Here is a 19,862-nt window from a genome sequence, read left to right as displayed (position 1 = left end):
TCTTTCACACAAATCACGTACAAGCAATATACACAACACAATCGTCCAAAATGACCACAACTACACTCCGCTAAACCTACACGAACCACCTGACACGCAAATATTAACGGAAATGACCCACAAGCACAACTGATAAATAACTGGAAGAAAAAGGTACTTCATGGACGACATCCTCGTGACTTAGAACAAACACACATAGACACACCTGCATCAAACACATGGCTAAAAATAGGCAGCTTGTTCCCAGAAACTGAAGGTTTCATTATTGCAATTCAGGACCAAATCGTAAATACTAAAAACTACCGAAAATATATAATAAAAGATCCAACACTCACAAACGACAAATGCCGCAGATGTCATAACCAATCGGAAACCATACAACACATAACCGGAACATGCACAACGCTAACACAAACAGACTACACACACAGACACAATCAAATCGCAAACATCATCCATAAAAACCTGGCACACAAACATAAACTTATACAAGACACACACACCCCATACTACAAATACAACACACAAATTATACTACGACCGCGCTATACTCACAGATCGTACTATCCACTATAATAGACCTGACATCACATTAATAGATAAAATAAACAAAACTACATACCTCATAGACATCTCAATCCCTAACACACACAATTTACAAAAGATCATCACGGAAAAAATAACAAAATATGCAGACCTAAAAGACGAAGTTGCTAGACTATGGAGACAGGAGAAAGTGTACGTAGTTCCAATAGTCCTATCTACAACAGGCGTCATCCCAAACCACCTACACCATAGCATAGGTACAATTATTAGGCATAAAATCACACGTTTACACAATTTTACAAAAAGCCGCAATACTTAATACATGCAGAATAGTGAGAAAGTTCATGCAACTAGACCCTGAAAATAGCCCTCAGCAATCTTCTTAAAAAATATTTATTCTACAACTCTTGCTACATTTACTTGGTGGATAACCCGTAAATGTAGTTAATACCAGCCTAGAGCTGAGAAAAAACAATCCTTCGAAAATAATAATAAAATTTTGCATTTATGTTAAAAAGACTAGTTCGGTTTTTTTTTGAGAGTAGGTACTAATGCTGTGAGAAAAAAAAACGATTGATTCAAATTTTATGGTTAATGGTGATATTATCAACAAAAATCTTTTGATATTAAAACTTGACTGAAATGTACGGAACCTTCAGTGAGCGAATCTGACTCGCCGTTTGCCGGTATTTTAGTCTTATACGAATACAATAATGGGCAAAAGATAAAAAAGTAGGTGAAAAACGCACTTGTTAAATTACAGTGCGTACCCAAGACTCGTCGCCGCACCCGGCGCCACCGACATCCGTCATTATAAATCATTTTAATTAGAACCACTTGGATCGAGATCTGGGGGCCTACCACGCTCTCTTAATACGATTCAGTTTAGGCTCTAAACTGAACTGCATCGCTATTTCGTACCACGACGTTACTTTTGCGATTCAGTTCAAGTACGTTTCAGCGACAGCGATACAGACATTTTCATTCACACACATTAAGCGGTTTTCGTACCATGATGCTTAACTTGAGTGGGAATTGAATCGCTTCAGTGTCAAATTTAGCGATTCAGTATAAGTTACTCATTCTGTCAATTCTTTTGGAATTTTAAGTGTTTTACTTGGAATATTTTTAAATTTCAAGAACTTTTAAACTTTTATTCAAGTTTTATAACTTTTCATAGACATTGTGCTTCTTAACTCCTCATTGATAAAACTAATTTTTCAGTGAGAAAAGAGACTCGTGGATTAGTGACAGCGTAAACATTTTATTTGTAATCAACACAACGGTTGCTAAGAACACGGAATGACATAGAGTTATGGTTTTCCAAATAAAGAGATTTAGTATACAATATTTGGTTTGCATATAGCGGCATCCCTTTCGCGACTTAGCGTTTCAGTTTCGGACCAGAGACAATATCGGTCTTTCATTCACTTGTAAACCATTGAGACTCAGCTCTGAGAAATAAACGTCGTGGTACCAATTTCGACGATTCAGTTTAGGTGCCTAAATTGAACTGCTCTGCGTTTGGATCGTTTATGAAAAGACCATGGTAGGCCCCCTGTTTCTGCTACTGGCGGCTTTCGACTGAATTATCTCGGCTGAGTCATGTTGACATGGCTTTGTGACTTCCTTTTAAATTCAGAGTTTATATTAAATGATATTTTAACGGATAACTCACGTCTTAAACCGAGTTTAGCTCGACATGTTTCGGGCTATTTCGTAGCCAAATTTTATACTATTAATTAATTAGTAATTCATAGTATAATCGTAATAAACACGTCGTTTGATACATAGCTGAGTTTACTCGTAAATATATGAAAAGCTTTTATATAATACCTTTAAACGAGCAATTCATGTATATATGTGTGTATTTTTTTTTCGGAGATCTCGGAAACGGCTCCAATGATTTCGATGAAATTTGGTATGTAGGGGTTGTCGGGGATGAAAAATCGATCTTGGTTGGTCTTATCTCTGGAAAACGCTTGGTACAGAGTTTTAGCCCGAGCGGAGCTCGGTCGCCTAGATATTTTTAATAATATGACGTAATTTAATTAACCATGACTCCGTGGCTAATCATGAAAATTAAAAAAAAATACTTTCTAAGTACCCTAGAGATGAAAAATAGAAATTAAACTTGGTGGAAGAAGCTAGTTATAAGTTTTTACCCACTTGTTTCTTTCTTTTTGGTGGAAAGTATTTATTATTTTAAAGTGTTTATATCTAACCTCAGCTATACGACGTGTTTATTACGATCGATAGGTTCACATTAAAACATTTTACAATTGGTCTATTTTTTTTGCAATTACAGAAAATCAGCATTTATAATTATTTTCCTCTATTCTGCTGCCCGCCACAATGCCATGATAGCATGACACTTTTTTTTCACGTTTCGGATGGCCACGGTTGAACGCCGAAATTCCGTTTGAAATTTGAGCTGGCTATAATTATTCTTAATATACTTACCTCTTTTATAAAATGTGTGTGTAGTATTCCCCTCGAAATATCTCGGGTGTAATGGGTCACTTTCAAAACTTGGTTATCAATCTACTATTTTAATGTGTTTACGTCTATTACACCTTTTAATATCTAAAACTGTCAATATTGCAGCCCCAACATGTCTATATGCAACTGCCTTTAGACATGTAAGGGCTCCGCCGAAATCCCCTGTGATGCATTTTGCTAAGCTTATTGAGGCTTTTGTAAATTTAAAATAATAAGTTTCATCTACTGCGTTTTTTAAATACTGCTCCTTTCCGCATAGATAGGTTGCCCTGCGGTGTTTGAAAAACTTGAGATTATTTATTGCTTGCATTTGAAGAGAAAATAATTTGTAGTGACTTAAATTTTAAGTTTAACACGTGAAATCTAATGGAAAGATTTCTCCTCCAACCTACTCAAATATTTAATTTACAAATACCAAAACACATTTATTTATACCTATCTTTATAATGTGTGCATTACCTACTCGACATCTAAAATGTTACTGCAGATCGTTGCAGAATTCTTAACAAAGCTTGCACAAAGAAAGCCAGAAACGACTCACAAAGAATATTCTTGAAAAGTTCAAACTAGTTCTTACTTTTCGCAGTAAAGTTAGGCCGCGACCACACCGCTGCTTAAAAATCGGTGACGGTATCCGTATTCCGATTCCGTAATCGCAGTGACGCATCGTATGGGCACCGTTTTTATTGCATGCTCCCCATACCGCTGCTTAAAATACGCAAACGGCGCGGAATCGCAGTAACGTGCCGTAAACGTCAGGACTTTACCGCATGCTCTCTACCAAAAGTCGTGATGGTTACTGCACATCACTGCGATTCTGCACCGTCTGCATATTTTGAGCAGAGGTGTAGGTGGCATGCGATAAAAACGGTGCGCATACGATGCGTCACTGTGATTTCGTACCGTCACCGTTTTTTAAGCAGCGGTGTGGCCGTTCCTTTATCCCGCAACCTAATCAGTTACTGCGCTGTTTAACTTTTTCTCATCAGGTCTGATTTACTTGTGTTCTTTGGTTGTTCTATAAATTCGGATAACTGGCTGTCAAAATTGAAGTATTTCAGTACAAATCAAAGCACCAACATGCTTGCACTTGCCGCTCTGATTATAACGGATTCACATTTTACATCAGTGACGACACAAGCATCATTGATCTAAAAAAAATAACATAAGAAGGATAAGAAGCCTACAACAAGTAGTAAATGAGATATTACTTACAGGAAATACCGTTCTGACATCACATAAAAATTACTAACGTTTAAACTGGTTTTGTAGGGTGTTAGGGTCACAGATGTCTGACGAATAACATGGGCTTGTATTAAGTAATTCTGGCCGTTATGTCGCAGTTCTTTTTTTTTTATTCGACTAGATGGCAAACGAGCAAGTGGGTCTCCTGATGGTAAGAGATCACCACCGCCCATAGACACCTGCAACACCAGGGGGATTGCAGATGCGTTGCCAACCGAGAGGCCTAAGATGGGATACCTCAAGTGCCAGTAATTTCACCGGCTGTCTTACTCTCCATGCCGAAACACAACAGTGCAAGCACTGCTGCTTCACAACAGAATTAGCGAGCAAGATGACGATGAAGACCTTGCACGAGGTCCTACCACCTGCAAAACATTGTTCTTCCACATTTCTTACATGCTAAATTTAATACTAAATGTATTTCTTTTTATCACGGCTTGTGGTTGGAAATAAATATTGTGTGTAATACTTTCAAACCCGGTTTTTATATTATAATCTACTTTACATTTTTAATATTGAAGAAATCGCCTTAAATAACGTCAACAACACTATCCCAATTTTGGTATAATTTTTATTTTCGAAAAAAAAGAAACGATGTTTACATGTAATTATTTGACAGTCTCCGCAAATGTTGTCAACGCTACGCATCGCCACCGTCGCGCACGTAGCCAATAGCAATTAAATAACTTTTTTAATTTTTGATCATGGTTGTAAAACCATCGTGATATCAATATTATGTTTGGTGATATGCAGTTAGCGTTAAGCAAAGCGTCAAGTTTTTTGCAAGGCCAGAAATAAACCAATAGTCCTAATGGTAATGGTATTATATATGACGGTGACTGCTTTACTTGTCGCTTTTGGTATGAAAAGTGCCTTTGTAGATTATTGATATTCTATTATAATAAAAATAAGCTTCAACAATTTTACAAGGTTGTCAGACCCAAAAAATACAAAATTCCATCTAACTTAAAAATCTATAATAACACAGTTGCACGCCTTTTTATTGATTCAATTAATCTACCCCCACATTATGAAATAATTGTATCTAAGTTGATATTATTATTGTTAATTTCATTATTAAATCTTGATTATTATTTTTATTTTTCTTCAATTTCAATGATTCAATGACACATAATGAGCGTATTAGCGTATCTGCCGAATATTGTGCGCCATAGACTGGCTGATTGTGACGAACTTCAATGTAATTGTTACCATTTATATAATCACTCACTTTCTGACAATAAATGATTGATTGATATTTATTTTCTAGATTCCAGCCTCAAAACGTAGTTATCCACAGGTTTCATCATTATATCGAATTTTACTCTTAGAGGTTCCTTTAAACGAGCGGGGTCCAAATCCTTGGGCGGTAGAACTTTATACGCGCGCACTAAATTTGCTATAACCGTTTTCATGGACATCATGGCGTAGTTATAACCTGAAAAAAAGTGATGTAAGCACATTCATAGATAATAATTATACGCTACGGCTACGTCGCCCGTAAATAGATCTGCATATTGTTCATTTTTATTATTAATTGAACACGGTTGCTTTCCACACCGGCGCCTAGCACAGTACAAAACAAAATAGTACTACAATATGTCTGGCTTAAGCTGGCTAGTCTATATAAACTAATCGAGAACTATCTATAGAATGTGTTAATATTTTCTATATCTTGATGTTGGACTACATCAGGTTTTCTTTATGTGTGGTCCACGGATCCCTTAGGGGTCCGTAACATGTGTATCAGAGATCCGTAGAAGGTCAGTCTGTAAACATATTTATTAGGACACTATAGCTATTGCCCGCGGCTTCGGGAACTGTGCATTTTTCCGAAATTAAAAGAAGCCTATGTCACTCTCTGGCCCATAAACTATCTCTATGCCAAAAATCACGTCGATCCGTTGCTCCGTTTCGACGTGAGAGACCGACATACATACAAACATAGAAAGAAACACACACACTATCGCATTTATAATATTAGTAACGATTTCAAAAAAAAATATTTTGTCCGTAGAATTGTTTAAATTGTGAAAGTGGTCCGTGACTGCAAAAAGTTTAAGAAACCTGGGACTATATAAAAGACACTATCTTACCAAGGCAATTCCTAGACGCGTAACTGAATGGGATGAATTGAGCTGGATGCTTTAAGGGGCCTTCGAGGAACCGTTCAGGTCTGAACACATCTGCGTCAGCACCCCAGTATTTGGGATTACGATGTATACCCCAAATATTATTTATGACAGACACGCCGTCTACCAACGTTACTCCTGAAGCTAAAAAAAAAATGTAGTTACATCCTGAAACTTAGGTAAGTACATGTAGTAAGTCGATACTTTTAGAGACTGTAGAAACTTACGGAGAACAACGTCGTTGTGGACTTCCCTCACTGTGACAGGAACAGGTGGGTACATTCTTAAAGTTTCTCTTATAACCGCATCCAAATATTTAAGGTTAGGTAGATCCTGCACAGTCAATGGACGGTCGGAATCGCCGAAGACATCCCGCAGCCTGTGTTAAATAAATTAAAACATTGGATTGCTTCCCGTCAGGTGAACCTCGTGCAGCATTTTTGATCGCCGAGATATCATAAAACGAAATTATTTTAATTCCTCAGTTTTTTTTTAAGTAAAAAATATATCATTCTACAAAAACATTTTCCATACACAATAAAATAATATTAATTTAATAACAACAACAACATAATATAAATAACATTACAAAACATTATTAAAATTATTATTTCGCAGATTATAATTATAAAAATTCAATTACAGTCAGTACAAAAGTAAACTGACTGTTGAAGTTTAAGTTAGCTACTTAATAGAGTTCTAGACCACTACGTCCACATCTTGTTTTCTTTGAGTATTTTTTAACGCAGTCGGGTTTTTGATTTTTTAATTAATTGTTTTATTTCACCCTTTTTTGATATTTCTGTGAAAACGGTAAATAAAAACAGACGACTTGTATATATTTTTATTAATCTCTTTTTAAATCCCTTCATTTTGATATCCTAATCTATAGGCTTGAATGAAAGAAAAAAATGTAGACACCATTTGGCGCCAAAAATCCGCCACTTCTCTGTCACTTGCGTCATCAAGAAAAATCTAATGACGTATTATTTATCAAAATCGGTTCAGCCGTTGACTAGTTACGAGAAGACATAGGAATAGACATACATACATACGGGACAAACACATAACCTTCCTTCTTCGCAGTCGGGTATAAAGGACCAGCTGACAAAAAAGCAGGTTTGGTTAGGACTGCGACCCTTACAAAAAACAGTTGCCAGAAAAGTAGATTAGGTTAGGTTACAACTTTGGCCCCTTACAAAAAGTACCAGCTGACAGAAAAGTAGGTTAGGTTAGGTTAGAACTGCGACCCCTTACAATAAAACAGCTGCCAGAAAAGTAGGTTTGGTTAGGTTAGAACTGCGACCCCTTACAAAAAGTACTAGCTGACAGAAATTTGTTATGTCCAATCATAATATTCCTTTTGAATTTCAACCTTTCAATACAATTACCACCACCAATGACCAATAACGGTATAAAATTCAATAGTTCTGACTAATGAAAGGGGGCGAAAGAAAATTATAACTATTGAAATTATGACCAAATATAATATGACGAGTAACAATTATGACAAACAACGGTATGTAAGATCTATTTTCCTTTGCTCAGTATGAGCGATAATATGCTTTACCAATTGAGTATGACATAGGTACTGCATCAAACTGTAAACTTGCTAAACATAATCTTGTTTAAAGGTGACCATAGAAACCCTAACACTACACCTTGGCACTGACAAACACTGACAATTAAAAAGAACATTATTTGATTCAAAATCTTACGAGGCTGTTTATAAAAAGGTTTGGTATTGATATGAAACTAGATATTGTTAGAGGTGTATACTATTTTGACCCTTATTATCATGTCAAATAGGTAAGTATAATTTGATATGTTCTGTCTACTTAGTGCTTTGGTTTCAAAACGTACTAAGAGTCTATGCCTGTATAAATGAATCAATTTAATAACTGTCGAATGTTTTCCTACCCCCACTGTACATTATAACGGCTTAGATTGCTTGAGAATATTAGTAGTTTAAGGGGCTGTTTCACCATCCATTGATAAGTGTTAACTGGCGGTTAGGTGTGATGCCGTCTCTATTTGTTTTGTTCGAATAGACGGAGACGGCATCATATTTAACCGTCGGTTAACGCTAATCAATGGATGGTGAAACAGCCCCTAAGAGTGAATAGCCGCCTAACGTGTAAAATATATTTAAGCTTGGAATATTTCGTATACAGAAATCCTTAGAAAAAAATTACTTGATTTTTTTCGTAATGGCTACGGAACCCTATCTTGAGCGTGTCCGACACGCCCTTGGCCGTTTTTTTTTATTTTTGCGTGGCGAATTCTGACAAAAGATACAGTACCCTTTGTTGAATAAACTACCGAAATCAGAACAAAGAAAAACAAGGCCTTCGCCAAGGACTAACCTCAGTTATGGTCATGACTCATGTATGTATATTATCGTATACATAATTAAATTGATTCGTATTATAATATATTAAATAGATCTCTAAGCTATTAATAAACTTTTGGTAAAACTTAATCCTCTAAGCTGGACCATAATCGCTTGGTAAGCTTACAAATACCTACTTATGTTGGTTTTTGGCTAATTTCTTTTGTTCAACACAGTCAAAATAATAAATTTCAACAGATTTGTTACTTTTAATAAATAAAAATATAAAATTAATTAATAATATAAAGCAAACTTACTCTTCGTATACTTTTTCTTGAACCTTAGGGAACCTAGACAACAGTACACAGACGTACGAAGCTCCGACGGCAGAAGTGTCGGTGCCAGCGAGAATGATGACCAGTACTTCTTCACGTAACTCCAGATTCGTGTACCCTCTTTCACCGCCCGACCCCATAATCATCATTTCCAAAAAAGTTCGTTTGCCACTTAAAGAAAAACAAACATTATAATACCTATACATTTTATTTATTGCTATGATTTGATTAATTAATGAATTTTTGAGATTTGAATTTTGCGTCTGTTTTGAGTTATTTAAATATTAGTTAATTTATTTGTTTCCTCACATAATGCATTTTAGAACATTATACAATATACGTGTGGAATTCAGTTCAGGCAATTCTCAACTTGTGTCTGTTTAAAAAAAAACTCGCTTGCTTCTTATTAAAATCACAGCCACTCGTTGGGAATTACCTACTTTCTGCACTTATGAGTATCACAATGGGGTGCGACGTCGGAGGCCTGTCTGAGTGCTTGGGCGATGTTAACTTTTCTATCCGAGGCGCAGACTTCATGGGATAGGGATGGATAGGGGTCTGTGCCTCATTTCCCATGTAACGCCTGGTCCTGGTGCATCATGGGCACTAATAGCTAACTAATTTATTTGTATTCAAAAATAAACTAGACAGTATCTTATATTTAACTGGAAAGGTGGAGTGATCACAGTTGAGCCCGTGACTTTAGTTATAGTTGATCAGATTCAGCGGGGCGTTTCGTTTGCTCTCAAACAAGGCAGTGTCTCGCCTTACAGTGGGTCCCTGTTTAGGGGGGCGAGACTGAATTCAACTACATTGACTCCCTTTAAGGGATAAGTTTGCCTTCTTACATCTCTTTCTCTTGTTAATTTATATGTTTTATGTACAATAAAGAGTTACAACAACAACAACATCAACTTATGTACTGATACATTATAACTCACTTTGATCATACTTACAACCGATTATTGTTGTTCTTTAATTCTTCACGCTTAATTTGAATGAGCTGTAACAAAAATGAACGGTTGTAGAACCATTAAACAAACTCGATTTTTAATCCATATTAAAAACTAAATACCTTATCTACAAAATTGTACAGCACTCTTCTATTTTCTTTAAACACCTTGTATATAGGCAGGCTCTTGTAAATAACGTCGGGGTGCATCCAAATGCTGACTATTCGCCGTGCTATGAGATGTGAAACTTTCTCAAATGCTTTCATGAAGCGGTGATCTGAGTTCTGCTGAGAATTCATTTGTACACCCAAAGCGCTTTCTGAAAGATAACAACAAGTTCTAAATTGTCAGTTATTATGCTCTGATCAATTAATTAGAGCAGAGTATCCCTTCATATTTTTACTAGATACGTTTGTATATACTTGTCGGAGTTAGTTGTCAATTGAATTTGAGGTAAACAGAACATGACCTCCTCATTTTGATTAAACAATTGAAAATGTCATATATTTGGCTGATTTGGTTTAAATAATTAATGTTTGAGAATCAGAGTCTACAACTTATTCCGGTAACAAATATTCTTAAATGCGGTGTAGCTCACCTAAGCCAACCAAATGTTGTTATTTTGTTATTGTAATATAAAGCTGGCTGTTAAATCGCTGTAAATTGATTATGATAATTAATGTTGGATTATTTCGTTATGTTTAACGCATATAGCAGTAAGATAACGTCGTTTATTATGATTTAAGTTCAGAGTGAACAGATGGCGCTTCGAACGCGCCATTGGACGGGGTTGTCGGTAGCGAATGAGAGTGGGGGATGCCCTATAAATACGGCTGCAGCCGTCATATCGTCAGTCTTGCTTAGTCTCGACTCAAGAGCACTCGCTTCCGACAAACCAGTTAGTTTTCTCTAAGGGTTTAATACACCCTCTATACAGGTTGATGCACGGTACTTTGGAAACCAAGTACATTGTTACTCTGCCTCCCTGTACTTACACCCTTAGTAGTGTTACTTCGTTTCCAATTAAAATAACATGATTTATGATTAATTATTAACATCACCTACTGTTTAATAAATTGCTGTTGTATCTACCGTCAGTAGCTTGTTATTTTATTTGCTTCACTACGAATAAATTATGGGTACCAACTATCCTGATCATATACCGCCCTCCTGACACATCCATGATCCTACATACTTATACCTATTAATGTCTTTATGTTTATTTTTTAAGCCTGTGCAACTTGTGTCGTTGGTACTAATGTCAATAAAAGGTAATTACCGCATACTGAATCAAAAGAATACGTGTTCATGTATTTCCATATGGAAAAGTCGCCTTTCCCTGCAACTGGTCTCAATAGTTCGGTCATTAAGTTGCTCTGTTGCGCGAAAATTTCAACGAATTGATTAAGGTTTTTCATGCTGAATGTTGGAGCCAAGATCTTCCGACGGGGACGCCAAATGGGGACTAAAAAAATAAATAATAATAAGTAAAAAAAAAATTAAACACAAGATTTCCATAAACGCTTTAAGAAGCAGAAAATAAAAACCTGTCAAGATGTTACATTACTTACAAATTTAAACCCGTTGAGTGCCAGGCTATAAAAAAATATATATGTGACCATAGCGCTCAAAAATTTTCTCGCATCAACTTTTGTTGGGATCTACTTCACACGCACAGAGCGCTGTGGTCAAAACACCGTTGCGTGCACAGAAGTGCGCACAGGGCGCTCGACGGGTTAATTCTTACTAACATTATTAGTTAGTGCTGTGCCCAGTTAATAGGATGGACCCATGCTTCCCGTCAGTGTCCTAAAAGGCGACTAAGTGACCAGATGTGAGAGTGGACAGCAGCGCTCTCTATGTCAGCTCCGGACTCCAGCACTGCGATGTGGGAGGCTAGTTGATGAAACCACCTCACTATTTTCCCAAGGTAGTTATCATTATAGGTTCTCTCACTGATCCTCAACCGACGACGACTACTGTGTAAAGATTATATTTAGCGACTTTGAAGTAGGTATATATTATAAATGCGAAAGCGAGTATTTTTGTTTTTGTTTATTTGTAAAGATAAGGACATAGTAATAGGATAGTGGAATAAGCACGATATAAGGTACCATGCTGAGTGTGCCAAATATATACTATTACTTTTTTCCTTCCTAATGTATTTTTTCCTGTGCAGGGATCTAATATGTGTAAATCATTCTCTTTCTTACACTCTCTCTCTCTCTCTCTCTCTCTCTCTCTCTCTCTCTCTCTCCCTCTCTCTCTCTCTTCTAAATAATAAGCTACAATGATTTGTAGCTTATTATTTAGAAGAGAGAGAGAGAATTTACATCAATAAAGCTTGGCGCGAGATTTATTTAGTTAGGTTAGCGCCAATTTTTATATAATATAAATTGTGTAGGTAGGTATGGGCACATAACACAGATAGTTCAGAAGGTAATCTCCTGTATGTACTTCACTTTTCATACCTACGCTCGGCGGTCGCTCTAAGGTTGACAACTATGGCTTATGCACAAAAAACTGTCGTGGTAGTGGCTCTCGTATCTAGTTGTTTGATTTATTGTTGAGAATGAAACGGGAAGAGTGGAAATATAAATTAATAATAACTAAAATATTTTAATTTAAATGTCATTGTTATATTACAAATTTGTCACAGAAAAATTCTTGACGATTTCGACATTGGCGAAATGCACGATTATAAATGCGAAAGTGTGTGTGTTTGTATGTTTGTCCGTCTTTCACGTCGAAACGGAGCGACGAATCGACGTGATTTTTGGCATAGAGATAGTTTATGGGCCAGAGAGTGACATAGGCTACTTTTTATCCCGGAAAAATGCACAGTTCCCGAGGGACCAGCGCGTGATAACCGAATTCCATGCGGGCTAAGCCGCGGGCAAAAGCCAGTTAATATTAAAGTGCAGGGTGTGACTAAGGGAAGGGGGAGGGCTACACCAAACCTGCAGTAGATATAGCTAAACAGTAGATATAACAAAACAATAAAACTGACAACTATTACAATACAAAAGTTTACAGAACAGAAACATACAAAATTTTACATTTGTCAATTGTCACTATCGAAAATCCCTAATAACTTCTAACTGGATTAACTAAACTAAACTATCAAATCACACCAAAAACAACACAATATCTACACAAACAAAAAAACATGTTTTTCACTTACGTAAGTTGGCGTGATTACTGATTCAAAATAGGAAACTATTAACCACTGGTAGTTTAAAAAACGTCAATTCACCGTTTAATGTTGAATTTAAACAACCTTCCACTGAACAATTATAATAACTTTTTTTTTGTTGCGCCATTATTGCACAAAAAAGTTCACAGGCGCGTGTCCCAAGCGCATGGCACTCCCGCTCGCACTGGTCCCAACCGTGTCCGTGAGCAGTGTTTATGTGTGCGTTGGCTCGAGCGCAATTGCATGGAGATTGACTTCTGAACTATCTGTGTTTTGTGGTATGGGTTTGGGAGATAGAGCGTTTTTAATTAATTTTTAGTTATATTATTTTGTCCCGATCTCGGAGCATTGTTATAAAAAATAACCTAAATGTTATTTCAGACGTCCAGCTATTGATCTATTGATATACCAGTTTTCATCCAAATCCGTTTAACCGTTGCAGCATGAAAAAGTAACACACAAACCAACTTTTGCAATTTTATAATATTAGTAGGAAGTAGGATAACCTCTCATTTAGACATGTCGAGTCGTATAAATGTATTTTCATCAATGACAAATTGTACAGCCAGCAAAAAAGCTGGACCCTCATAAAAATAAATTGGTTAATAAAAAATATTACTAGAATCAATTCTATAAAATACATATTTCGTTAACTGAAAAAAAAAGTTCTACTTGCTTTTTGCTTCAAAAGTGACGGACCTTACATACAAACTTTCAACCCTCTTTACACTCCCTCAAGTATTGAAACTCATAAAAACAATACCTGTAAAAAACAACTTTCTAGGTCCGAAGGTGAAGGCTAGGCTTTGATGAGTCAGTGAGTCAGACTTTCTCTTTATATACATGTAAATTGAAGTACCTGCAGCAAATATGCTCCCATTTCCCGTTACAGTCCGACAGTACCTCATGGTAGTGTCGTCCTTGTCCATGCATGACTTGAGAACTACGTCAACGGTCTCGGGGTCAGTCATAACTGGAAAATTGAAGATACACAATAGTACATTGTGTCTTAAGGGCGGTAAATAAGGAATTACGAACGAGAGTAGACTGACGGCTTTAATGAGTCGATGCTCGTAATTCTAGTACCGCCCGTGCGACACACAATGTTTTTCATCACATTTGCGAGTAAAATTTTATATTTGTAAAAGAAAAAATATAATTCTACCAACTCTTGGCAGCGCCGCCCTCTACCTCCCCCTCCCGCAGCATGCGCCGCAACGTGCGTGTGCATGTAGACCATGTAGTCCTGCAGCAGGAGCACGCGCACGGGCACGCGGCACGGCGCAGCGCCATCAGTACGGGCACTGACTCGTGCGACCGACTTTGAGCTTCATAACAAGAAAATGTGTACGCGCAATGACTCATTTACCGACCACGGGTTTCATGACAAGCACATTAAGGTCGAGGGTTTTATTTGGGGGGTTGCAACCAAGGCAGCCTGCATGTTATGACACTGTTTACGAGCAAGTGTGATGAAAAATACAATAATTCTACAACAAACGATGCCATTTTACTAGAGCCTTTTATACACTCTGGGGGCCTACCACGCTCTCTTAATACGATTCAGTTTAGGCTCTAAACTAAACTGCATCGCTATGTCGTACCACGACGTTACTTTTGCGATTCAGTTCAAACGCGGTTCAGCGACAGCGATACAGACATTTTCATTCAATCACTTCAAGCGGTTTTCGTACCATGACGCTTAACTTGAGTGGGAATTGAATCGCTTCAGTGTCAAATTTAGCGATTCAGTATAAAGTACTCATTCTGTCAATTCTTTTGGAATTTTAAGTGTTTTACTTGGAATATTTTTAAATTTTAGGATTTTTTAAACTTTTATTCAAGTTTTATAACTTTTCATAGGTATAGGCTCACATTGTGCTTCTTAACTCCTCATTGATAAAATTAATTTTTCAGTGAGAAAAGAGACTCGTGGATTTGTGACAGCGTAAACATTTTATTTGTAAACAACACAACGGTTGCTAAGAACACGGAATGACATAGAGTTATGGTTTTCCAAAATAAAGAGGTTTTAGTATACAATATTTGGTTTGCATATAGCGGCACCCCTTTCGCGACTTAGCGTTTCAGTTTCGGACCAGAAACAATATCGGTCTTTCATTCACTTGTAAACCATTGAGACTCAGCTCTGAGAAATAAACGTCGTGGTACCAATTTCGACGATTCAGTTTAGGTGCCTAAATTGAACTGCTCTGCGTTTGGATCGTTTATGAAAAGATCATGGTAGCCCCCAAGTCCCGCGCGAAGCCGGGGCGCGTCAACGTAGAGTAAACGCATTTTTGGTCAGATTGTTTCGTAATATTTTTTGAATGGAATGTCCGATTTGAATAATTCAAAAAGTAGTCTACAGGTATTGAAACCGTCTTAAACATATAATTATTAATTTGGATAAGGATTAGTACAAAGGTATGCGTTACCACCAATAATGTGCGAGGATGTGTTGCGAGGGATATGATTTGTTAACCAATAGAAAGCTTCATTTACACATCCGTGCGCAGCATATCTCTGTTGGAAACAGCTGAGCGGAGTGAGGCGAGGTAAATGAAGTGTTTATGGATAACGGTCTGATTTTAGTTGGCATTTCTGTCAACCTTTAAAATGTAAAAAAGTAGTTATAGTGACATAACTACAATAGTTGGACATATGGCATTGCGAGGTTTTTTTTAGATATTAATATATTCTTTAATATCGTAGATCATTTTTTTGTTCCATCATTAATAGTTTCCACAGCGCATGCGGTGAAAGATGTTTTATGGCAACTTTTTTTCCACTTTGAGTTACATTATTGAAGTTTTAGTACGGAACCCTAATTTTTCTGTTATAAATATAACCTATGGCACTTTGGAATAATTTAACATATAGTATAGACTAGCGTTTACCCGCGGCTCCGCACGCGTAAATCATTATATACAGCAGTTGAATTGAAATTCCGGGATTCTATTAAATTCTCGTAGGGATTTCCTAAAATTACATCGTGGTTTTCATTGGCCTTAAATTAAAACACCCATGCCAAATTTCATGACTAAACCCAGCGGTTGTTACTTCGAGATTTTATCCCTATCCCGTGAGAATATCGAGATAAAAAGTATCCTATGTTTTCCAAGTAAAGTAAGTAAGTATCCAAGTTATAAGCTAACTTTTTGCCAAATTTCATCCAAATCCGTCTAGCCGTTTCAGCGTGAAGGAGTAACAAATATACTCACTCACTCGCACATTAGGGTGAAGGCCAAAAAGTTGCACACCATAACGCAGTACCTAGGTAGTTAAAACTAACTTTTAATTTTTTCCATTTTGACACAAATATTAATCATACCACATTTGTAGGTAAGTATGGATAATTTTCGTGTCACAATGGAAAAAATGCGACAAGATTTGTGCAACTTTTCGGTTTTTAGCCATTAACTTGTTACTATAATTATCCAGTTTGGTTAATTTTGTAATATAAAATAGGATTATCAAAAACCGATCAACATGTCTTAAAAATACCTATTTGTCTATTTAAGTTAATAAAGTACAACCGTAAACAATACGGATTTTTTATTGGACCTCCTTATCTTTTTTGTTTTTTTTCTATCTCTCTGTAAAGGTTAAACATACAATGTTCAAAGGCGGAATAAGTATTGTTAGATACATAATTATTAACAATTACTTAATAAAATCCGGTTGAGCGTGTCGGTCTTACGGAAAAAAAACATTTTTTTGTGCATGTTTGTTGGCGCCCGGCCTGGGTTTTATACGAAGATTTTACTGCATGTACAGTCGAGTTCATAAAATTTGTGAGCAAAATTTTTAAAAGCGTGTTCAGATATTTTTGATCAAATTTTTGCTTCTAGTTTATGAACTTAACTGTACTAGAGCTTAAATTAAAAGTTAGTTTAATGTCACCTAGATTAAGTACAAGTTTATACGTATAAAAATGCAAATAAAAATTAAATTAAATTAAGTCTATTAGTCTAGAACTAAATGTTATGTAGTATTTAAGTAAGTTAAAGTTCAACAATCGGGTCTTATACAAATTGTGATCAGCTCAAAAATCAGCCGAAGTTTAAGTTACTCAACAGAGTTCTAGACTAACTATAGACTTGTTTTCCATTATAGTTTTTTTTAAGGGAGTTGGGTTTTTTTATTTATCCTTTTTTATATTCCTGTGAAAATGGTATCTTAAATGTGTTGTAACATATTATATATGTATATGTAAATAATGTAATGAATACTATTTCTTATATGTAAATATTTTGAATGGCTATTATTAGGAAACTCTAATTTGATACCCATATTGTAACAATTAAAAAAAAAAATTTTAGTCCCTTCTTCATTTTATTAGATTTGACCGACACCATTTTGAACTATGTTATATACCACAAGTCTAACAGTTTTGACGAATGTAGAGGTAATTGATACCTTATATGATGAAAACTAGCCTTTTAGGCTACAGCGAGGAACAAATACATAGACATACATAAATATTTTTAACAAAACAACACATTCTATCTTAAATTAAAACACTTTACATTGAATCACGCGTTAAAGTAGTAAATAAGTAGTAATGCAAAAAAATAAACTACACGTTATATAAATATATATCATGAACAAAATCATTTCTTGTAATCATTTCGTTTTGTAGGTAATCAATCCATTTTCGAGGTTTGACCTCCGATAAAGGGTTTGGAAAAAAAACTCTTCTTTACGAATAGCTACTTACTTATAAACAGCTTAGATCCCATCCAAAATGAAGAAAGACCCCCCTGATCGTTGGCTATACGAGCAAGTTTTAGCAATAGGTTCATCAAATCTACAAAGAAATAAAACACAATTTTGTATCAAGTAATATAAAAGACACGAAAAACCGGCTAAGTGCGAGTCGGACTCGCGCACCGAGGGTTCCGTACAAATTATTAAAAAATATATTAAAAATATTTTTATTATAAAGGGTGTGGCTTGTAATATGAGCAAATAATTAAAACATAGATCATACCTACTCGTCAAACTGAACAAAATTACTTCAGCGACTTTTAAAAATAATTAGTTTTTTAATTTTATTACACTTTAAGTTTATTCGAAGAACAATGTAAAGCAAAATGCTTGAAGTTTGTAGCGTGACAGGTAACGTCAGTTGTATTGTAGGATGTCGTACATTGATAGCAGTATTTAATTTGTATGAAAAAGGAAAATTCAAAGACTCTTTTGAACATGAAACTACCGTGAGACTCACTCATATTAAATATAATGACCCGGATAACTCACGACTTAAATCGAGTTTAGCTCGACATGTTTCGGGCTGTACCCGGATAACTCGATTTAAGACGTGAGTTATCCGGGTCATTATATTTAATATTCAAAGACTCCATTATTTTTAAAAGTTGCTGAACTAATGTTGTTCAGATTGACGAAGATGATCTGCGTTTTAATTTTTTGCGCGTACTACAGGCCACACCCGGTATGATGTAGCTAAAAATTTATGCTTTTCGCAATTTTTCCTTTATCTGTGCTATAAGACGTTGCTTCGTTCCAAATTTGTACTTCGTACCTGTAGGTTTTGATTCCCTTGCGAGTGTCGAAAATTTGCAGCATAAACGGCTGTATTTTTTGATTGCGTTGGCTTAAAAGTTTGATTTTTTACAGCTCCAAGAGACAGTAGACCTGAGTAGTTGATATAAATTTCAGCTTGATACCTCCACGCGTTGCTGAGAAAAAGGGTCTTGACAGACGGACGGACAAACAACAAAGTGATCCTATAAGGGTTCCGTTTTTTCCTTTCGAGGTACGGAACCCTAAAAAATGCAAAAATATACCAAAGTTTGCCTGGAAGAGATCGCTGTTAAGCGATAAGGCCGCCTATCGTTTATCTTTTGATTTTTTTTCTGTGTGTTTTCTGTATCGCTTACTATTTCTGGTATACAATAAAGATTAATTGTATTGTATTGTATTGTAAAGTACTAATATATTTTTTTTAACAAATTACGAAACTTTGGACCACCTAGACCTAAAAACTAGTAGGAATTTGAAAATATCTCTTGTTCATGTTCCTCTACGATCCCTAAAGCAATATACTGATCTAATTTAAATTAATAAAATTAAATAGATGGGTTTTTACCTTCATGATTTCCTCGTAGCAAATGAGCATGCCCTACAACAGGGAACTCCTGAATATTGCCTGGAGATATTTCCGTATAAATCTTTCGAATCCTTCTTCTTTGCCACCTCAGGTACACAATCCAGAATGCTACAGCTATAAATAATAATTGCCAAAACATTTTTGCCGCACTATTTTTTTTTTCTTCGCAAAAAATCCACGACCGTCTTATACGAGTGTTTAACTTATTGTATTGTGACGGAGTAGTAGAACAAATTATTTAACTAGATCCTGAAACGAGTTCTTTGTTATGTCGTCTCAACTTTAATGTAAGTAGTGTCGTACCTCCATTATGTTGTAGCTACTATAATATTTATTTGTCAATAATAACAAAAATATATTTGAGATCCTCATACCGCAATAAAAAAACCTAATTTGTCCCCCCAAAAAGGACCCTTATTTAAAAAAAAAATTATTTAATTTGCACATCTGTTTGGGTCACACCATTACACTTACCACAGGATTAC

General features: G+C 35.9%; 1 protein-coding gene across 2 annotated transcripts; it reads right to left on the bottom strand.

Moving 5' to 3' along the window:
- Positions 1 to 4,844: 4,844 nt before the first annotated feature.
- LOC141433269 (cytochrome P450 4C1-like) lies at positions 4,845 to 19,609 on the bottom strand. 2 transcript variants are annotated; one of them, XM_074095234.1, is made up of 10 exons: positions 19,357 to 19,609; positions 17,965 to 18,054; positions 14,101 to 14,214; positions 11,325 to 11,510; positions 10,168 to 10,364; positions 10,049 to 10,095; positions 9,075 to 9,263; positions 6,653 to 6,804; positions 6,390 to 6,569; positions 4,845 to 5,731 (listed from the first exon to the last, which is right to left on the bottom strand). In XM_074095234.1, exons 1-10 carry the CDS (start codon positions 19,514 to 19,516, stop codon positions 5,553 to 5,555), a joined length of 1,494 nt encoding a protein of 497 aa, XP_073951335.1. In that variant the 5' UTR covers positions 19,517 to 19,609; the 3' UTR covers positions 4,845 to 5,552. The 2 variants fall into 2 exon arrangements, with proteins under 2 accessions (XP_073951335.1, XP_073951336.1); XM_074095235.1 differs by lacking the exon at positions 17,965 to 18,054.
- Positions 19,610 to 19,862: the final 253 nt, after the last annotated feature.

This window comes from Choristoneura fumiferana, chromosome 12 (genome assembly GCF_025370935.1).
Source record: "Choristoneura fumiferana chromosome 12, NRCan_CFum_1, whole genome shotgun sequence".
Taxonomy (NCBI): Eukaryota; Metazoa; Arthropoda; class Insecta; order Lepidoptera; family Tortricidae; genus Choristoneura; species Choristoneura fumiferana.
The sequence above is the reverse complement of the archived record's forward strand: the minus strand, read 5'-3'. Positions and strand labels throughout refer to the sequence as shown.

Excerpts from the sequence above, each read along its gene's own strand:
- LOC141433269 (XM_074095234.1), bottom strand. The coding sequence starts at position 19,516 with ATGTTTTGGCAATTATTATTTATAGCTGTAGCATTCTGGATTGTGTAC. Across the intron at positions 10,365-11,324 it reads TTCTTTTGATTCAGTATGCG|AAAGCGCTTTGGGTGTACAA; the intron begins GTAATTACCTTT and ends GTTATCTTTCAG. Across the intron at positions 10,096-10,167 it reads TGTACAATTTTGTAGATAAG|CTCATTCAAATTAAGCGTGA; the intron begins GTATTTAGTTTT and ends TTTTTGTTACAG.